The 19,669-nt window shown below is 42.7% G+C and overlaps 1 protein-coding gene across 1 annotated transcript in view; it reads right to left on the bottom strand.

Annotated features, from left to right (window-relative positions):
* The window catches only part of BRSK2 (BR serine/threonine kinase 2), a 318,409-nt gene that overhangs the window by 45,668 nt on the left and 253,072 nt on the right, over positions 1–19,669 (bottom strand). Inside the window, exons 9-12 of the mRNA XM_059825816.1 lie at positions 16,589–16,620; positions 10,867–11,031; positions 10,066–10,163; positions 4,131–4,281 (exon numbers count right to left, since the gene is read on the bottom strand). Of these exons, the coding sequence (XP_059681799.1) occupies positions 4,131–4,281; positions 10,066–10,163; positions 10,867–11,031; positions 16,589–16,620 (446 nt within the window). The remainder of the gene's footprint in view (positions 1–4,130; positions 4,282–10,065; positions 10,164–10,866; positions 11,032–16,588; positions 16,621–19,669) is intronic.

Consider the following 19,669-nt stretch of genomic DNA (forward strand, 5'->3'; position numbering starts at 1 on the left):
AGGCTGCATTGGGGATAGCCTCAAATGATTGGTACTGTACAAAAATATACGTGGTGTGGGGCTGTCAATACCCCACCCTCTTTGTTTCCGTCTAAAGAGAGAACAGCTATGTCCCCACACGGAGAAGGTAAGTACTGCATCTTTAAGGTCTCAGCAGTGAGGTAGAGGAGAGGAACATATTGTCAGTGTTTATACCTTTCTTCTTTGTTGAATTTGGGATTGGCTTCAGAGATATCCAGGCTTTTACTGAACATTGTTTTACTATGGCAGGAACAAAGCGAGAAAACAGAGTTACTAGTGTGGACATTTATAAAAGAGAGTCACCTGAAGCAATGCTGGACACCCAGCCCCCCAACCCATCCTCCCCTTTTTAAGCAATGCTCTGAAAAACCTTTCTTTTACTTCCCAACTATGGCTCATGCCTACACCGTGCTGAAGTTCATTATCTTCCCCTGACTTCTGAGGTCTAAGACAACTTCCCCCATACATACTTGTAAACCCTGCTCTCCTTTTTCTGATCAAAACCCCAGGTACCATCTACTTTGTCACATTGTCCAGGGAAAATAGAACATGCCTGAAGGCACAAATTGCAAAGCACTCATTACTCAGACTTTTCTAGAAGACCTCAACCCTAAGCACAATCTGAGAAAAGGTTAAAATCAGACTATAGAGCCTCTTAGAGGAACAGGAATCCATTTTGTATTCTAATTTGTAAGGTCCATTACCACTTACTCCCAACTCTCTTCCCTATACTCAGTGTATAGAGAAATGCCCTTCTTTATCATCTTGGGCCTGAATACCGGAAGCTTAGAAGCGAAATTCCCCATGCTTTGCTAAAGGGGCAGCTCTCTGTAGCATGTTTCACTGCTAATTTGCTTCACTGTTTCACAGAACACTGCTTCCTAATGTTAGCTGATCTTTCATGCAAGCTATCCACTTCAATAACCGGAAGAAAATGAATAGTTAATGAGGCCCATTTTAGAACAAGTTTTGGACCCTCACAGCAGAGCTGCTGAAAATTTCTGGCATATCCCCGACGGATTCTAGCTCCCATGGAATTGTTCCTAGTCTCTGTGATTTTGGCACAAGGGGCAAATTAGCTGGTGTTAAACTAAGCTCAGAACCTACCTCTTTTCTTTTGACATTTCGGTGAAATACCAGATAGTCTGAGAGTTGTGGATACCACAACAGCAGAAGCAATTAAGATGTAATTATGAACCCGTTTAGTTGACAACTAGCGTGGAAACCCAAGAATTAACAAAACTTGGTCACCAGTTTTAGGGTGGCTCATGTTTCTGCATGCTAACTTTGCCATATACAAAGACCCAATGGAGAACACTTGGGGAGGTCAGCACAAGCATTTTAAGGAGTCTGTAAGCTCAACAAGCAGCCTTTGTGCTGAGCTCCCCTCCTCCGTTATCCAAAACTAAGTCACTGAAGGACTATGTTTTTTGCTTAATACTTTCTCAGCCTGTAGGGTTGCAGGCTGCCAAGTTTCAAATCTCAATGGAAAGATATGCCCTTAAACAAGCCAAGACCAGACAACTGTAGGGTCCCCACATGGTTACCAAAAGCACAGTTCATCACACAGACACATAAACCAGAGGTTGTAACATAAATCCCCTTTATGCAAGCAAACATCTGTTTACTACAGGGAAAGAGGACAATAGGACTAAATCACAAGACACATGGGTGTGTTCTGCCCACTGCTTAGAAGAGTATCTCTGCCAGCTCAAGAAAGAAGCAATGGCTCTGTGTCTCCGGATGTTTACACAAGTCATCTGTGTCTGAACAGGAGACCCGTTTCCATGGCCCACCTCCCTGTTGTCCTAGTATCGTAGGATAAAAGCACTGAATAGTCATCTGTTGAGACCAAAAATGCCATTCTTAAAAAAGCATCCACTTTTGGGATCTAAGTCCTACTGCTGGAAAATCCACCGTCAGTGGGTCATTTCATGGAATATAATATGCAATTAGCCATTAAAAATCCCCCACTCTTGGTGGAAGGCACTTGTCATTTTGTTACTGACTGTTCTGACAGATGGTGCCCCATCAGCAATGCATCGTCCCCAGACAATCCCCATGCAGCGGTGTTCGTTAATGAAGCCAGTTCACGTTATAAACGACTGTGCTGCCAGCAACACAAAATGTGCCGTTGTCATCTGTGGATGTGGATGGTATGAATTATGGAAGCTCACACGTGGAGTAAAATAACAACTTCCCTTTAACCCCTTCCAAAACAAGCACTATCAAGCCCATCATCGTCAATCATGGTGTTATTACATTCCTTTCTCCACCCTTAATCACACCTTTATGTCCAGCCCTGAGTTGTGGTATGCATTGCCCTGTACCTCTTTTGGGCCTGGCAGGTTTCACTTCCTCCTTAAGCCAAAGCCCTTCATTACTGATCTGTAGCCTGGATACGTCTCTGCTCTGAACTCATCTCAGACTTTTTGACTTCAGTTGTTTCCTCATGTGCAGAATTGAGTGAGACATTTAAAAGCAAAAGAAATACTTTGGATAGCAAGACACAGCTTTGCCTCTGCAGACTTTTGAATCCAAAGTCAAAGCTGAGAGCTGGAAGAGAAGGTTTCAGCTCTCAGAAAACTTTGGGATCGACCTAACGCCTCCTATTTGTTCCGCCCAGTTGGACACTTGCTGTACACAGCTTCAGAGTACTGCGACTCGCAGGCAGCCTTGGGGTGGGGGAAAGTGATTCACCGCTGCCTGGCTCTGGGAGCTTCATGGCCCATGCGTCTACCAGGTACCAGATTAAACACCCTGAGCTGAGTAAGCAGCGAGCAACTGTTTGTCAGTGTCGTGTTCATCCTGATCACGTTGCAGCCTATGAGGAACACTGAGCACACCCTGTCCTGAACACTTCCTTCGCCCAGACCTCACATCAAAGCAAACCACATATTCAAGACAGGTTTCCAACCTATACTACAATGAAAAATCTTTATGGCAGTGTATCTCAAGGCCACATATCCAGTCCAAAATGAGTCCTAGCAGATTATGGAAATCACCACTTCTTCCTCACTGTAGATAGAACTGTAACAGTTGCCAGCAAAACTTTCCAGCAATTCTAGGGGCCTCTGGACATGAAATTATTTCACGTTCTTCACCCAGTTCTCAGTCAGCAAAGGGAGTTTCTGGGCACAGCAGGCTCTTTTTGAGCAGATCTTAACAGCCAAACAAAAAAATCATGTCATAAAGCTGAAACAGAAGTTACAGCATCATCAGCATACATATATGTGAAGCATTCTTTTATATTGATTGATTTATGCAAGTGTGAATCCAAATGCACGTGCTTCCCTTAGGCTAGTCATAGGGACTGAGGAAGCAACTTCCATGGTTCACGTAATTGAACTTCCACAGTTCGTTTACTGTCCCAGAACCTGCCTTGAGGAAACACCATTTTCCTCTGCTGTTTCTCCACAAGACCGACACTTTCTCTGATAGAAAAGAGGCAAAATTATACATATTCCATCACTTTACAGGCATGTGGTAATTTATGTGGGTCAGATGCATGCTGGCTCTGACAGCACATTTTAGAGGCATCTACAGATGCCTGGACAGGGCTTTCCAGATTCAAGCTGTTCTGATGGCATGGAGGGTGGGGTTCATCTCCTTTAACTTTGGGTACCCAAAAGCTGGGCACCTAATCCAAGATAGTAATCTACATTCCTGTTGTAGGCTACAGAGCCAGAGATGAACAACCAGAGGGTAATTTATCCCATCTAAGACTGTTGGAACAGAGGGCATATACATCTGAGACCTTCCAAAGCCCTCGTCTGTCCCCATTGCCTAGAGTGACAGCCTGTAGCACAAGCTTAGACTGAACGCCTATGTTCTCGACAGTTAGAAAGAGGTGAGATGAATCTTGCCCAGAGGACGTGGTGGTATCTTGAGCAATGGCTGCAAGCGAACAGAACCCTTAAGCCCCTGGCAGGACTCCTGGTCCTGGGTGCGTAAGGGCTGCTGGCTGCCGGATTATGTTGCAAATGTGCTTGGAAGTTGTAATGAGTGCTGGTGCGAATAGAAAAGCTCCACAGCGCCTTTGTGTGTATAACATAAAAGGGGGTAGCAAACCCAGACAGGCAGGACTCCTGGGTAAAGGAGGGACCCACCTCTGTCCATGCTGTGCCATTTCAATAGCTCTGCGAGCAGGGACTGGGGAGCCGCCGTCTGTCACACTGAGAACCTCCATCGACTTCCTTTCTGGCCGCCGCTTCCCATGCCTGTTCAGCATTGGGGAGTCCACACGCTTCCTGGGGGGATCTTTATGAAAAGAAAACACTGTCAGCTGAATTCGGCTGTGACTTACCTCATGCAGGTTAGTTAAATCCTCTCTCAACAATCTCACTCTCACACCTCCCCTACAGAGACAGGTATCTTCGTGATGGAAATGATCATTTGCAGTCTCTCCCTTCTTCCAAATTTGCAAACATTAAGACGTAAGTTGCAATCCGTACACAGAGAGAAGGAGCACTGCTACTGCCCTGAATGTACAAGCACTGTAAAATAAAGATAAAACTATAGCATAGCTTCCAGAAATTACCTTACAAAGCTGATAACAGTAATAAGAAGATGACAGCATGGGCTATAGCACAAGCTGTTAGCCAGAGTATGAGCCATCTAGGGATCCTATATATGTATTCAGGTTGCTAGCGCTTGCCTTCAACATCCCTGCTAGCTAAATGTGAGACATGACTACACTCTGAACTCAGAATTGCATTCTCCTCTGAAAACATACCCTTTTTTTTGGACCTTTAAGATTAGATTTCAGGTTTTGCCCACTGCTTTATATTTTTCCTCCTTCAATTATTACGAATTAAGCATACTTGTCTGCCTGAGATGAATCTCCAATGAGAGCTACTAAAACTTATCTCAGAGGTCATCATACAGCTTTTACCGCTATAGGAACTGAAGTGCTTTACGCTTTTTTTGTGTAACATTTCTATGAGCTATTGAAGTACTACTTTCACTTTGCAGAGTGAAAACTGAGGTATAAGAATGAGATATTTAAAGGCAATTCATTCCTAAAGGTGCTTACAAACATTTACTGAGGTTCTGAGGAGCACCTCAGTCGCTCTGAAAAGAGTCTCCAGATACCAAACCGCCCTGCAGAAAGTGCTCCTAGGTGACTTGCCAAACCATACACACCTCCATGGTGAAGCAGGGAACCAAATGCAGACCTGCTGAGATGTTTTATTACTAACATCTCTCACGGCATCAAAACAGTAAAAAGAAGGAAGGCAGAAAAAAAATACAGAAGGATTTTCTTTTCTTTGGTTGGGCTATTTCAGTTTGCTGCCTCTATTTATAGACACATTTTTAATTTTAGCGGAGGGTGACCACCTGTAAAAAAAGGCATCCTTCACCCCTGCCGTTAGAAAGAAGCTCACAGTGCCCAGCCCCTACGGCTTCTTCCTCTGCCAGGATTCCTTTGTAAAAACAATTCTACCTCTACTGCCTAGTCTGATGGTATTATTTTTATTATCCTACCCTCCTCATGCCCCCCATCTACTTGCCTGCTTCTCCTCTTCCTCACATCATGTTTTTTAGAACAAGATCCCTTTAAGGCAGGGCTTATTCTCAAAACAATGAGCATGAGCAACGACGGCTCAAATGCAAACGGGCTAGTGCTAACAACTGACCCCATTACTGTATAACCCAAATATTCTTTGTATTAATAGTAATAATTTTTCTGGTAAAATTAATTAGAAAAAAAGCAGTTGTATCTCACTCCATTTCAAACTATGTCCAGTAATAAAAAGGCAGTAGAAAATACTAGTAGGGATAATGACCTCCAGGTTAGGAAAAATATATAGTGCATAAAGTTACGGGAAAAACAAAGGGAGATAAACCTAATAAAGCAGTTATAGTGGGTGACTTCAGCTGCACATGTGTAAGTGGTCAAAAGTAAGCTGGGACAAGGTTTAGACATTTCAAATTCCTGCTTCTTCAAACAAGTTCAAAGAATAAGAAAGGATTCATCCCACAGGACAACTGCTGGTATCAGAAGTGCGACTGGAGCCGAGTAACACACATAAAGACGATGTAATTACGCTTGGTGTCAACAACAGAGCTGATACAAGTTTTGCAGAGATCAGAGATCAGATATCAGACATTAGAAAGGAAGGTGGAAGAGTGCAGTTTAAAAGAAAGGAAAAAGAAGGAAGAAGGAAGATGAAGCAAGCAGTTTATGTCAAAAGAATGGAGATGAGTAAGCTCAGACTGCATCAATGTTAGTTAATAATAGAGTCTAAACAAGAAAGATGGGAAAAGGCAAGAGAAAACATTTTATGAACAGGTATTTTAAAAGACAGTTTGATCCAAGCATGTTCAAACCAGAAGACTTTAGCAAATGGAAATTCAGCTGAGTGACACAAAAGTGACAGGCCAAATATAAGGTGGACATTAAAAGAGAGGGAAGAAGAAATTTGAAGAGGAATTGGCTAAAGACTTGAATAACAGTGTTTTGTACAGCCGTCAGAAAGAGAAAGCTTGTGAGAAGGACAGTAGCCAGAGGGACCATGAGGGAATCAACAGAACAATTAAGGAGAAGGATATCGCTAACAAGCTAAATGGTTCTTTTACATCAGTCCTTGCTGCTCAAGATGCTGGAAGATATTGATTTCCAATCTATATTTTAAACTATCAAAGAGAGAGACTAAGCAAAAAGAGCAGGTGGTGAAACACACCAATAAACTCAAGAACAGCAGTTCACAAAGGTTTGATAGAAAATACATCCAGAAGCTTGCATGAGTGTGGTTGAGCTTCTAATAAAGGTATTTGATTCCTCTTTAAAATTGGCTACAATCCTACACCATACATGGCTGAGGTAGGCCTGAGGAGAAGGACTTGGGGGTACTGGTGGATGAGAAGCTCAACATGAGCTCGCAATGTGCACTCGCAGCCCAGAAAGCCAGCCATATCCTGGGCTACATCAAAAGAATAGTGACCAGGAGGTCGAGGGAGGCGATTCTCCCCCTCTACTCCACTCTCTTGAGACCCCACCTGCAGTACTGCGTCCAGCTCTGGGGCCCCCAACATAAGCAGGCCATGGACCTGTCGGAGTGGGTCCAGAGGAGGGCCACGAAGATGATCAGAGGCTGGAGCACCTCTCCTATGAGGACAGGCTGAGAGAGTTGGGGTTGTTCAGCCTGGAGAAGAGAAGGCTCCAGGAAGACCTTCTAGCAGCCTGCCAGCACCTGAATGGGCCTCCAAGGAAGCTGGAGAGGGACTTCTTACAAGGGCATGTAGCAATAGGCCAAGGGGTAATGGCTTTAACCTGGAAGAGGGGAGATTTAGATTAGATATTGGGGAGAGATTCTTCACCATGAGGGTGCTGAGGCACTGGAACAGGTTGCCCAGGGAAGCTGTGGATGCCCCAACCCTGGCAGTGTTCAAGGCCAGATTGAACGGGGCTTTGAGCAACCTGCTCTAGTGGAAGGTGTCCCTGCCCATGGCAGGGGGGTTGGACGAGATGATCTTTAAGGTCCCTTCCAACCCAAACCATTCTATGATTCTATGATGCTATATTTTTTAAAAGGGTCTGAGTAAGATATGACAGGGCACTGAGTCTGTCATCACTGTCAAGTTCTATACTAAAGAAATAGTAAATACACAGCCATCCTGCCATAAAGACTAAAGTGGTGTCATATAAAAGCAATTGAAGATTTTGCAGAAGCACGGGAATTAAAAATAGGAAAACCACCGGTGTTTGCCCTTCTCTTCTTGACTCTCTGGAAATATTTCACATGGGGAAAAAAATTTAAGTCCTAGTCTGGATCTGTGATAGTTTTGGGGATGCATTTTCCTTTTATTTCACATCAGAAAAGTGAAGCCATTCCTAAGGATTTTTACAGAGGAAGAGAGAATCGCACAGGTAATGATCCAGTTATAAAGGCATTGATCCGGAAGGCGGGAAATAAAGGTTCAACTTCTGAGTTTGGATGAGGCACCTATATCCTATATGGCTATTCTGGCCCAATCTCTTGTTCTCTGGTTTATTAAGAAACTTCACCCCACAAAAGCCTTTTCCTCAAGGAGATATTAGTTGACATTCATTCATTTTACTGACAAGTTTCTCTTTTCTGTATTTTCAGGTAAAGAAAATGGAGCTGGACTCGAAAGATGGGGAAGGTGGCCCTTCCCTGGCCCTTTGAGAAAGCTTTATATAGCTGAAACATACAAAAGGGACATCAGAAAGGAGTGCTAGTCTGAGCTGGCCGTATTTTTACCTGCATCCTTTACCCTTACCTTTACCCTTACCTTTACCCTTTACCTTTACCTTTACCCTTCTGAGACCTAACATGCAAAGAAAGAGGAAAAAGCAAAATACTCTGAGATGCACCTTCACTTTTTTTTTTTTTTTTGCAAGAGCTCAGGAAATACACAACTCTCATGAATGTGGTTTCCTCAAGCTGCTACTATTAAATCTGTTACTATTTCTCTGCTCTTCTTTGTTTGTGCAAGGCCATTGCTAATGGCTAATGATGAGATATTCATCAGAAGCATGACTGCTCTTAATTAAACCTTGCCCCCTGTTCTCAGAGATACTGCTGGGAACAGAGGAGGTGGAAACCCCCTGTGGAAGAGGAAATACAACCTACGAACACTCAAAGAATAATGCTCAAAGAGTCTAAAATGTGCCAATGAGGCACAATGATACATTCAGAGTAGTGTTTCCCTGTTGAGGAACATTTTCATTCCTTGTACAAAAAAAAATACAAGACTAGAGCATAATATTTCAGTTCAAACTATGAAAATACTTTGGCATGTGGAAGAGAGATATATGACGTGTTTAGGGCATAGCTACCTATTCACTTACATGCTGGATATGAAGATCCTAGAGTCACCTTGCTTCTTTTCTTATGACAAAAGCATTTCTAAAACAACATGATGGTGTCCTTACATTGCAGGATAATCTGTTTGAATCAAAAGCTGATTGGTAAAGTGCTAGATTACAAACTGCACTGAGCAAGGGGCTTTTAATTACAGGACCTGCAGCTGGCACATCTACCCATCTTCATCAGGATCCCTGCTAACACGCTCTCTGTAGCTCCATCCAGGTAAGAGTTTAAAAATTACTGTGTTGACTAAGAATTTCCACCTCTTCTCCCATAGAGGGAGGAGATTTCCCTGCAAAATGATAGGGCCTGGAGCCTGGAACTTGGATAAGGTAGTAATTCAACAGAGTATTAACAAACTTACAGTTCAATGTACCACTGCCCTGTAGGCTTGGATGATTCCAGGCTTTCCAGTGAAAATAAAGAGCACTTTGCTCCTAGCCTTCAAAGTGCTGAAATACAATACTTGAAAATCACAACACTACCATGTAAAAATGCTATTTCAGGTCATTGATAGAAGCGACTAATCCTTTATTAGTTAAACTTCGGAGATCAGCAGTACCCTAAAATACTAATGAACAATTCTTCAGGAATAAAGTGGTATCACTAGAGCTTTGTAAGTTATATAATCTTACTGCATATTAAGCTTTAGAAATCTTTCTAAGCTAGCCTAAAAACATGGGAGTTTGATGTATGTACTATAAACAGCTAAGTAATAATATTATTCGTACTTTCAACAGCGTGTACGTTTACCTACAGCAAAGAGCATGCATACATATATAACTCCATAGGGATGCAATGCTACACAGTCTTACTAGCTCAAGTCCAGAAGCAGCATTTCTGCAATACTGTATGTAGATTAGTAATTAGAAAATTCTTCCACTAGACCACGCTGCTTCTCAACCTCATCTCCTTGCATAGATCCAGCTTGTGGGTCCCCACATATTTTTTAAGATCTGGTTCAAGACCAACTTTGATGTTTCTGCACTGTGAGACAGACAGTCCTGAAAAATGAAGCCTTCGAGTTTAACTGCAGAACAGACCTGCCCGCCTCAGCCTGAGGATTCTCACCAATGCTGTACACTGTTTCAGTGGGAAGGTAACAGTGATGCTAGGGCTTGGGTGTATATTTAAAAAAAAAAAAAAAGAAAAAAGGTGAAGAGGAACTAGTTGAGATGGGTTTGTGGTGACAGAGTATCTGTAGTACCTATTTCGTTTCTAGGGGGAAGATCCTCATCTTCATGACTAGGATACCTCTCCTTCCGGTCAAGCAGAAGAAAATAAATCATTTTCTCTTGGTTTTCTCTGAAAAAAGAAGAAAAATCTTTAAATTTGAAGAGAAAAAAACATCAACATGTAGATAAACCCTTCTTACCAAACAGTTACAGTTATTCTAAATAAGCTGGAAATGGTCATGTACCTGCTAGCTAGATACACAACCCACAAAGCTTTTGAGAATCTTGCTGTCTCCAACAAGCAGCTAGTGAGAAAAGGAAATACGATTGCCATGTTACACACACAGAACAGAGGCACAGGACAGACGGGGTAACGCGTCCACAGGAAGTCCAAACCAAGAGTGGCAGCAAGACAGGTCTCCTGAGCCTCTAAGTGCTCTTCCCACTACGTGTCTCTCTTAACACCTCAGGAAATACACCGGCTCTCCGGCGTAAGCTTGAAACAAATGAAAATTTGCCAACAAAGGCATATCCAACACAAATAAGAGCAATGATACCTCCCCATTCAGACTGCATGGCCTGTCTTTTCATGAAGTGACCTTGCCTGGCAGCAAGGGGAGAGACAGCACCATGCCTCCGTTGCTGGTCACGCTGTGAGCTTCTGACACACGGTGCTTGCTCCCAACACCTCGCCAGCAAATGAGCAGCCAGAAGCCGAGAAGTTGCTACTGGTCCCTCACAGCGAGATACATGTTAAGGTGATCTCTACCTCTCCCCAGGTTTATAAGCATCCCAGCCCATGGACACCCAACTGATATTAAGACTGAGCTTACTCTTCTGACAACAAGTCCTGTAAGAGTTTGTTTCGGTCACGGAAGCAGCCTAACGAGTGCATGCTATCTAACACGTCTGGATCAATATCCTCCAAGGAAGGGAGAGAACGAATCTGCACCTTTCGAGGGATTGGTTGCTCTGGTTCTGGCTCGTTCTTACCCCCTCTGCAGAGGAAAGAAGATGAGAGAGAGAAAGGGGGCAGGGAAAGAAGGAGAGAAAAGAAACATGAGTCACAAATGAACCCGTACGCTGAAACACAGCCTGCAGCAACAGATGGAAATAGCTTGTTAAATTCCCACTGAGAGACCAGAGCTCGCAACCAGACAGATATCCTTTTCAGAAGAAACCGCCGTGAAGGCTAAGAGTGACCAGCACCTTGTGGATTTGGGTCTTTAATGAGAAATGTCTGCGTTCAGTCAGAGAGGCAGTAGGAACTTCACTTACCAGTGCCCTCATAATTTAAGCAGCTGTTCAGCATCCTAATGCCAAACATTTATAAAACACTACGCGGTTTCAGAGATGCTGTCTCATCAGCAGGTCAGACCTCAGGCTATCAGGCTGAAAAGTGCAAGCTGAATGATTCTTTTCCAAAGAAGGAGCTGCGAACAAACCGTCGCTGTTTTCCACCAATTCTGATTAGAACCAGCACTGCAGCAGTTTCTTTCCTTACAGCTTCCAACGTGATTAAGAGACCTCAGTGTTCAGCTCCCCACCAGACACACTTTAAAGGGGTTTTTTTAGGAAACCAGGCTGCTAATTTACACGCCCAAATACAACAATCTCTGCTTCTCTTCAGACATGCAAATTTGAAAATTGTAGCCCAAGTGTGATGCCTGAGGTCAGTGGCAGACCTAGGAACACACCATTAGCAGTAGAGCGTATTACTCTTTTAAAAGTAGTTAACATAGACTCCCCGCATAATTATCTCATCCCATTCACCAGACTCAGGAAATATTGATCATTCATTGCAATTAAAGGCTCTGACTGTAACAGGTCAAGGTGTCAGGGTATCTATAACCGACTGAATGATATACACAGCAGGCACCCTGGATATCCTTTGATTTTGTTTAGGTAGGCAGTGAGCAATTTATGTAAACTCTATCCACCCAAAGAGGTGGGTTTGGCGATGGTGGAGAAAGTGTCCTCCCTGAATCTTTGCTATTTCTCAAAGGATGCTTTCTGCGATGTTGAGGTTTTCCTGCTCTGTGGGTGAGGTTCTCCCTTTCCTTTACGTGATGTAAATGCGTACTGTTGGGTCCAGGCTCCCAGCATGGGCAACAGGAATCAGGAATAGTTAAACTGCATCAGGAGTCAGCGTTTGCTGTTTATGGGGCTGTGTTTGGGCAAAAGATTCTTCCTTTTGATGCTGGCAGAAATAAGGTGAACACAGCCTGTGAACTTACACAGCTTAAAATGCTCTGGGCTCAGACGTGAGCTATTCAAGTAACTACACAGAAAAAGGAGCTCCAATTCAAATGCACCTAATTTTTCTTGGGTAGGTTAGAAAGCAACTCTGGTAGGATCATACACATGAGCTCAAGGCCTCAGCCAGTGTACCAAAAAGAGAGCCAAAGCAGATTATCTCCTCCAACGTAAGACGGCAATACTAAGTCATTGCAGCCAGGGCTCTGATGCCACGACAGGACAGCTACACCTTAAATCACAGGAGATTGCTGGGTGCTACTTGCAATTTATTTTTAAGCAAGTCGAAATGCAGTTGTGAGGCATCTGCTCTGTTAACCATGTTTGTGGGACATCACAGACAGCTCGGAAACTTTCATTTTATCTTCTCTTGAAGCAGTGAAAATATGCTCAGCCCTTCCTGGATACATGTCATGGAGTCAGACTCTGGTGCGTGTTACACGGGTCACGACAACATGGGTCAGATCCGGGTCAGATCCCACTTCTCTTACACTGAGCACTCACACACACCCTGCTCAGTTTTATTCAATTTAGGGGACTGGAAGCAGAATATAGATACAGAATCTGCTCCTTGGGATTCGTTCTTGCGTGTCAAACTGCTAAAAGACAGCTTCCAACGCCTCCTTGGAGTCTCGCAGAAGTGTCCATGTCTTCTGCAATGACACCATGGTCCTGAATCGAAGGGCAAGATTCAAAAACCCTTGTTCAACTAAAGAAACATCTTATTCCTTGAGTGCCCCGTCTTTAAGAGGTAGCTACTCCTACCTCTTAGGATCAGGATCTAGCTCTCAGCAAGTAATAAGCAATGATTAGATCACAACCTTGCACTATTAAAGCCAGTGATGACCTTGTCATTAAGATAAATTCTTGCAGGATGGACCTTTGAACTGCAGCTGAGTGTTTTTGTTTTTTAATGATCTGGAGTTCACTTTTAAAAAGTATTGACTTAATTAATCATTCATTATGTTACAAGCAGATGTCCTTAAGGTAATTTAAAGAGATTAAAAATAATTATTGTTTGTGAAAATTTCCAGAAAATCTGGGTTTCCTACTGGTTGCTCTAGTCTACAGCAGAATATTACCTGCAAGCTTCTTTTATATCAGTCAGCATGGGAGCCATTTCTAGAGAGCACAGCTTGCCATCTTCTGTGCACTGAGAAATGGCTTTTCCTTATGCCCTGCACCTGGTCAGCCTCAGACATAGTCAGGAATTTCCCACCTCCTCATCAGGTACAAGCAAAATCTGCAACGAGGCGCCTCGTCATTTGGCAATGAAATGAAAATCGCCGGGTCTGGGCTGTGATTGGCATGACTGTATTGCCTGTTCCATCCTCAGTCTAGCAGAGTGACAAATTTGTTGCATTTCAGCCCACGTAGACATCAAACAATGTCACACGATGAGTACTGCAAATCATGTATATTTTTTACAGGCTCACATGAATGTAATTGCTGCTTTAAAACCCATCCTCTTTTGTGAGGATCGGTGCATACAATGGCTGTGATTCCAGAGCAGGGCGGACTTTTTCAGCCTCTCCATGAAATTCCCTTGTGAATCTCACGGAGATGCACATTTGCATCAGCGCAAAGCAAAGCAGAACTGGTACAGATACTCTTTTTCTGATTTTAGTAAATTTGGTACCTTCACAACGTGTAGACGTGGCACTGTGGGACATGGTTTAGTGGGCATGGTGGGGTTGGTTGATGGTTGGACTTGATGATCTTACAGGTCTTTTCCAACCGTAGTGATTCTGGGATTCTGTGATTCACAATTAGGGCAATAACTCAGTATTACAGGAGTATGTATTTACCATAATAGCCAATTTTATTTGCCCTCTTGCTTTATTAAAAAAATGTGCAAATAACTGCTGTTTATTTGCTGATTTATGATAACCTGCGCTTGAGGTAAAAATACATGGTTTCAATTAAAAAGGCTTAAAATTAAATTAATTTGGGTGGGAGAGCAAGAAGAACTGGAGGTTGGTGATAAAAGGTTTCTCTTTGATTTCTTTTTTTTCCTTTTTTTATGGCTTGTGAATCATGATTTCAACTTTCAAGACCCATTTCTCAGTCTGCAATTAAATCTTTTCCTCAGTTTTACAGTAGTCTTAATATTTATTTGAAGAATCGGGTGCAATCACTTGCATGTTCTGAGTACAACTTTCAGGTCAGTAACCTATATGTGACAAAGAATGAAGATTTTCCATAGAACAGTAGTGTTACATGAAATAAAGAAAAAATGAAAGATGTGAGCAAAACAGCCATAGAGTAAAACACTTATAACCCCTCCTTCTCTGTCAGAATCAATATTTCCAGGCAAAATGAATGCAAAGAGGCTGTGAAACGTTACCAGATGAAAGCAGTTGAGTTTTGGAGGCAGCAGAGTTATTCACAGACTAAATTTAGCCAAAGAAGGTTAACCTCCTTAGGTCAATCCGTGGCCAGTATAGAGAAAATGAGAAAGAGACTCATTAAAAAGCTATTTTGAGCAGAAACTTCATTTTAGGCCATGTGAACAGACTTCTGGAAGAGCCTTTCTCTCTCAGCATTGACTACACTAGGAGTCTAGGGGAGACTTGCTTTTGCAAAACTCAGCTTCTACTTCTGGGAACAGCCTCAGATGCCATTTCCATTGGGGTAAAAAACTGTTTATTGTGTCAATCATCAGAAAGTCTGACCTTCATCGAGAAGTACATGAAAATGTTCAAATGCTTATGTCTGCAAAGAAAAAAATCTTCAAATTCTAAATCGAGAATAAGGTCATGGAATAACACCTGCCTATTTTCGTATGTGAGCCTGGGACAACAGTCCTCCAGCAAGTGAAAACTTCCAGGCAAAAATCTTGAGGAGTGTTAGAATAATAATATAAGTGATCAATGACATTTCATTTTATTTCCTATTCCAGCTCGGATCAAAGCACAGAGAAAGTCAGCTGATTTCACTCCATGAAGAAATAGAGGGGATCAGCTATCCAGTCTGATGTACACAGCATTTACTTCTGGAATTGCTCCTAAGACATCACAGGAGGGGTATTTTAGAGATTACAATTAGAGATTTCCCCCCTCCATTTCTCCTACATTTATCCATGAGACTTTAGAAAAAAAAATACCTGCAGCAAACAAGACTCCAGTCCTTCTTTGGTTTAAAAAGCTGCCATGTCAACTGGTAACTGTAGAGAGCATGAAAAAGCCATGGGCAGAGTGCTGCCACCATTTCAGGTGAACTAAGAAAAAACCATGTTATTCAGCAAACTGTTGAATGCTCTCAGGTCCTATCAAAGTCAGCTAAACCCAGAAGTGAACATTGCCCATAAGATAGAGAAAACAAAACAAATCAAAACAAAGGTGTTTTTTTTTTCCTGGTGACAGGCTTAAATATCAGTTCCTATCATCCTCAAGTATTTCCCAAGAGCACTGAGAGGATTATGAGGGCAGGACTTTCCTTACCACCCACCTGGGGAACCTGTAGGTATGCTGACCCCCAGGAGCATGTATCAAAGCATCATTTCCTTGTTTAATATGTGAAGTATTCTCCTTAGCTTGATTAGGTTATCACCAGTATAAAAAAAAAAAGTTATTTACTTAGGTTTCTTGAAATACTATTAAGGCTACACAAAGTGCAAGGTCACTGTTGAAAGCCATCAATCTTCCTTATACCCAAACCACAAGACAGGCGCGTACTTTTCTCGCAGACCTCCTGTTTCACTGTCAAGACTGCTGCTTTTAATCAAGTCACAGAACTACTCTCACATCAACAGGTGAGAAGGTCAGAAGCAGCCTCTTAGCTTGCTGCGAAGGAGTAGGGCTTATGAGACAGAAAAGCTCTTGTTCACAGGTGCTCACTTACCAATATCATCATTTTTGTTTCTACTTCAGAGAAAAGCCAAGATGCCAAGAAGGAACAAATGAAAGCTTTCTTGTCAAGAAGGTATTACAAGGGATTGTCTGCAGCACTTGGATAGCAAACTAAATACGGCTGTTAGTTGGGGGGTTTTTTGGCTGATCACTTGCAGGTATCTTTTTAACACAGCAAGTTGCTGGACTGAACGTCTTATTTCAAACAATTGGTAGCCACTGTATAAAAAGTTCCTGGCTTGATATATATATAGATGAAATTATCTGAGTAGCAAAGGGTAAAACCCCCAACATTAGATGCCTTTTCTGTCCTCTGCCCCTTTCTCCACCTGTGTGAAAGCTGCTTTCAAACTCCAGTCTCTCTCTCCAGAGATCACCAGAATATCAGCTCCTGTAACAGAACCAATAACGAACGCATGCAAAAGAGAATTAAAGAAGTGTTACTTACATATACCATATGTGTTTCTGAATATGTTCTAGCTGTAAAGGAAAAGAAAACAAGGAATTAGTGCTGTAAAACAGAAAAGGCAACTCCTGTTGTGACATCCTGATTCAAGGCTTCTTCAAATAAGTCCAACGTTCCAGAGCTGGATCTGTGCAAACAACAGGAACTTTATGCTACATAAAGAGCATCCTCATCCTCACCCACCCCACTGGAAATGAGACTATAATTCCAGACATAAGGAATCAGACAGGAGCAATTCCCAGGAAAATGTGGAAGTACAAGGCTTCACAGACAAGTGTTTTGGCAATTTAAGTTTCTCCCTACCTCTATAACCTAACTGAAGCTAACAAACTGCTCCTTTCTGTATGTGCATACTAGCTGATTCTTTACACCAAAGTTAATTTCTACTTTTGTTTTGGGAAAAAAGAGAGAGAGAGAGAAGGAAATAGAAACAGATTCAAACAGATAATGTGAATAAACAAAATAAATTGTGCATGTGTGATACGACCTTCTGCCAGGCCCCATTCTTGACTGGTTTCAGATTTATCATTAAAATCTAAAGACCGAGTAGAATAAGGCTCGATGTCAAAATAATAGCGCTTATTGTTCCAGCACCTGAACACCATACTGCAAATTTCTTTTACTTCCCTCTTTCCTGTTTCACGCATGAGCGTTTCACTACGTAATGACTGACCAAAGCTGAACAGTGGCCTTGTCCACCTATGGAAGGTAGATCCCAGCAAATGTTACATGATGACCATGTTTTCCACAAGCATGGCGGAAAGAAAGTAACACCCTTTTTTCAAGAGAAATTCTTAACAGTAGAGAGAACAAACTGTTCATATGACATACTTACAGCAGAACCTTCCTAATCTGGTTTTTCTTTTGAAGCATCATCACAGTAGAAAAGAACTTTCCATAGATGCCCAGGGAATATTCATTATGCGGACAATATTTCTCATATTCCTCCTTATGAAGCACCTTTGTACGTGCAGAACAATACGCACACTCCTTGCACACAGGCTCGCGTTTGTGCAACACACAGGTGAGAGGCAGGGAGAGCTGGAAGGGAACTCAAGTGCTAACGGCTACAAGATGAAATCACAGACCCATTAAACTGGTCAGGAAGAACGGAGACAGCTGTCCTGCTCTTATTACTTTCCACTTCAATTCCCGAATAATGAGAATCAGAGAGAAAAAAAAGTAAAAAGAGAGGAACGGACAAACAACAAATTCTCAGGAGATAGAAAGTAGGTGTTTGCCACAGAGAGCAAGGAATCAGAGACCTCTGTGCTATGGAACGACAGCTCCGTGCCTGGGAAACCAGGAAGATCTGAGGTCGGCTCTAGATGAAATTATTTTTTAAGTAAGACAGGGCTTTTCCTGAACACAAAGAAACAAGGGAATGCAGCTGAGGAAAGCATGACAGGAGGCTGGAGGGATCAGTATGAGAGACAAACAGCCCCCTTGAAAGCCAAGAGTGTATCAACACTGCAATCAGCGGTGCAGTTGGTACTTGCACATCTACCTGTCTTCTGAGCAGCCCAGGTGGTGGGAGCACCAACGCCCCACGGCACACACATCCACAGCCCCAGGCAGACCGGCACAGCTTCCAGCTGTGGACTCAGCTCTGCCACAATAATCCCCCTTCGTCACAATTCCCCTCGCATTAGGTAGTCCTTTCATCCCTGCGCTATTAAGAGAAAGGTGGAGTATTCCTGACACACTACCATCTCCCCTGACCAGCTTAACTCAAGGAGATAAGATACACCTTATGGGTGTTCCCCCAACAGCCTGGAGACGCAGCCCTCTTCCTCCTGGTTCTTTGGAAGCCGAGATACAAACACCAAACATAAGAAGCGCCTGTTTTGAACAGTTTTCATGGGACAGGACTTTAGCATGGTTCCTTATCAGCTCCCTAGTACCGTGAGGATCTCCTAAGGAGTAGCTCTGCTTGCTAAAACCGCCCTATGAGACGCATATCCACTCGTTATTTCATATACACCACATGGAGGGTTAGAGACATTAATGATTTCAGACAAGATGCAGATGATACAGCTAAGCGATGTCCAAGCCTCTTTCATGCTTGCTTCTCCTGCTGCATTTTCTGTCTCCATGGGTCACATTGTTCTTTTGTGCCTGTGAAATGCAGAAATGCCATGGCAAAGCAGACAACAGCACTTCATTTTCTGAGTCAGAGAGGGGGAAGAAAGGAGGGTCACCAATTCATGTCTTAGTCACAGAACCTCTGGGCTCCTTCAGAGAGGATGGCAAAAAGAAATCCCTTCTGCCCATCCCTGCTGATCAATCTCCTTCAAGCTAACGAACCCATAGCAAAGAGGAGCCCTGTAGCAATTGATATTCGTTCGAAGGTGTATGAGAGCTCTCACGGCCGCTGTTTACCCACACATCTGCCATTCAAGCCTCATCAAACCCATTGCTGTGAAGTACGCTGGGATATCCCAGATGTGAAAAGTATTCTACGAAACCAGTTTCTATTCTGATTCAAATGTAACTGCATTTGAAATGCTATTACAAGTGTGCTTGCTGCTGCCAACATCTTCAGTGCTTTTTAAAGGTAATTAATTAATGCTTTGTTGCTTTTCATCTGCATTAAAGTGACAGGAGGGTTATGGGAGGGCGATTGGTTTTGACAAGGAGAAGTCTGTATGCTTTTTACTATGCAATGCAGGGGAGGGAGATACACAGTGGGAGCTAATCTCATCCCTCCTGCCTTCATTTAAACACAACGTTTAAATGCCTTTAAGTGACGAAGGCATTTAACAACCCTTCCCAGAGGGTTCTTCTTGCTGTTTGCACATGAGTTTGCCAAATTTAATGCCATTTTCTGGAAGTTGTAAAAATGCTGCTTCCTAATATCTCCTAGCCACCGCAGGCAATTGTCTCATGACGCCCTCTCTGAAACAACAAAACATGTCCAGATCCATTGCACATGCACAGTCAGAGGAGAGACTTCTGCAAGCTAAAATGCTGTAATGGAAGGAGAGGGGGAATTCCTTTATCACGGTTTTATGTAAAAATACTTCCAATATATATTCAACTTGTATAGCGAAGTAGCATCTA

The sequence above is a fragment of the Gavia stellata genome, chromosome 17, assembly GCF_030936135.1.
Source record: "Gavia stellata isolate bGavSte3 chromosome 17, bGavSte3.hap2, whole genome shotgun sequence".
In the NCBI taxonomy this organism is placed as follows: Eukaryota; Metazoa; Chordata; class Aves; order Gaviiformes; family Gaviidae; genus Gavia; species Gavia stellata.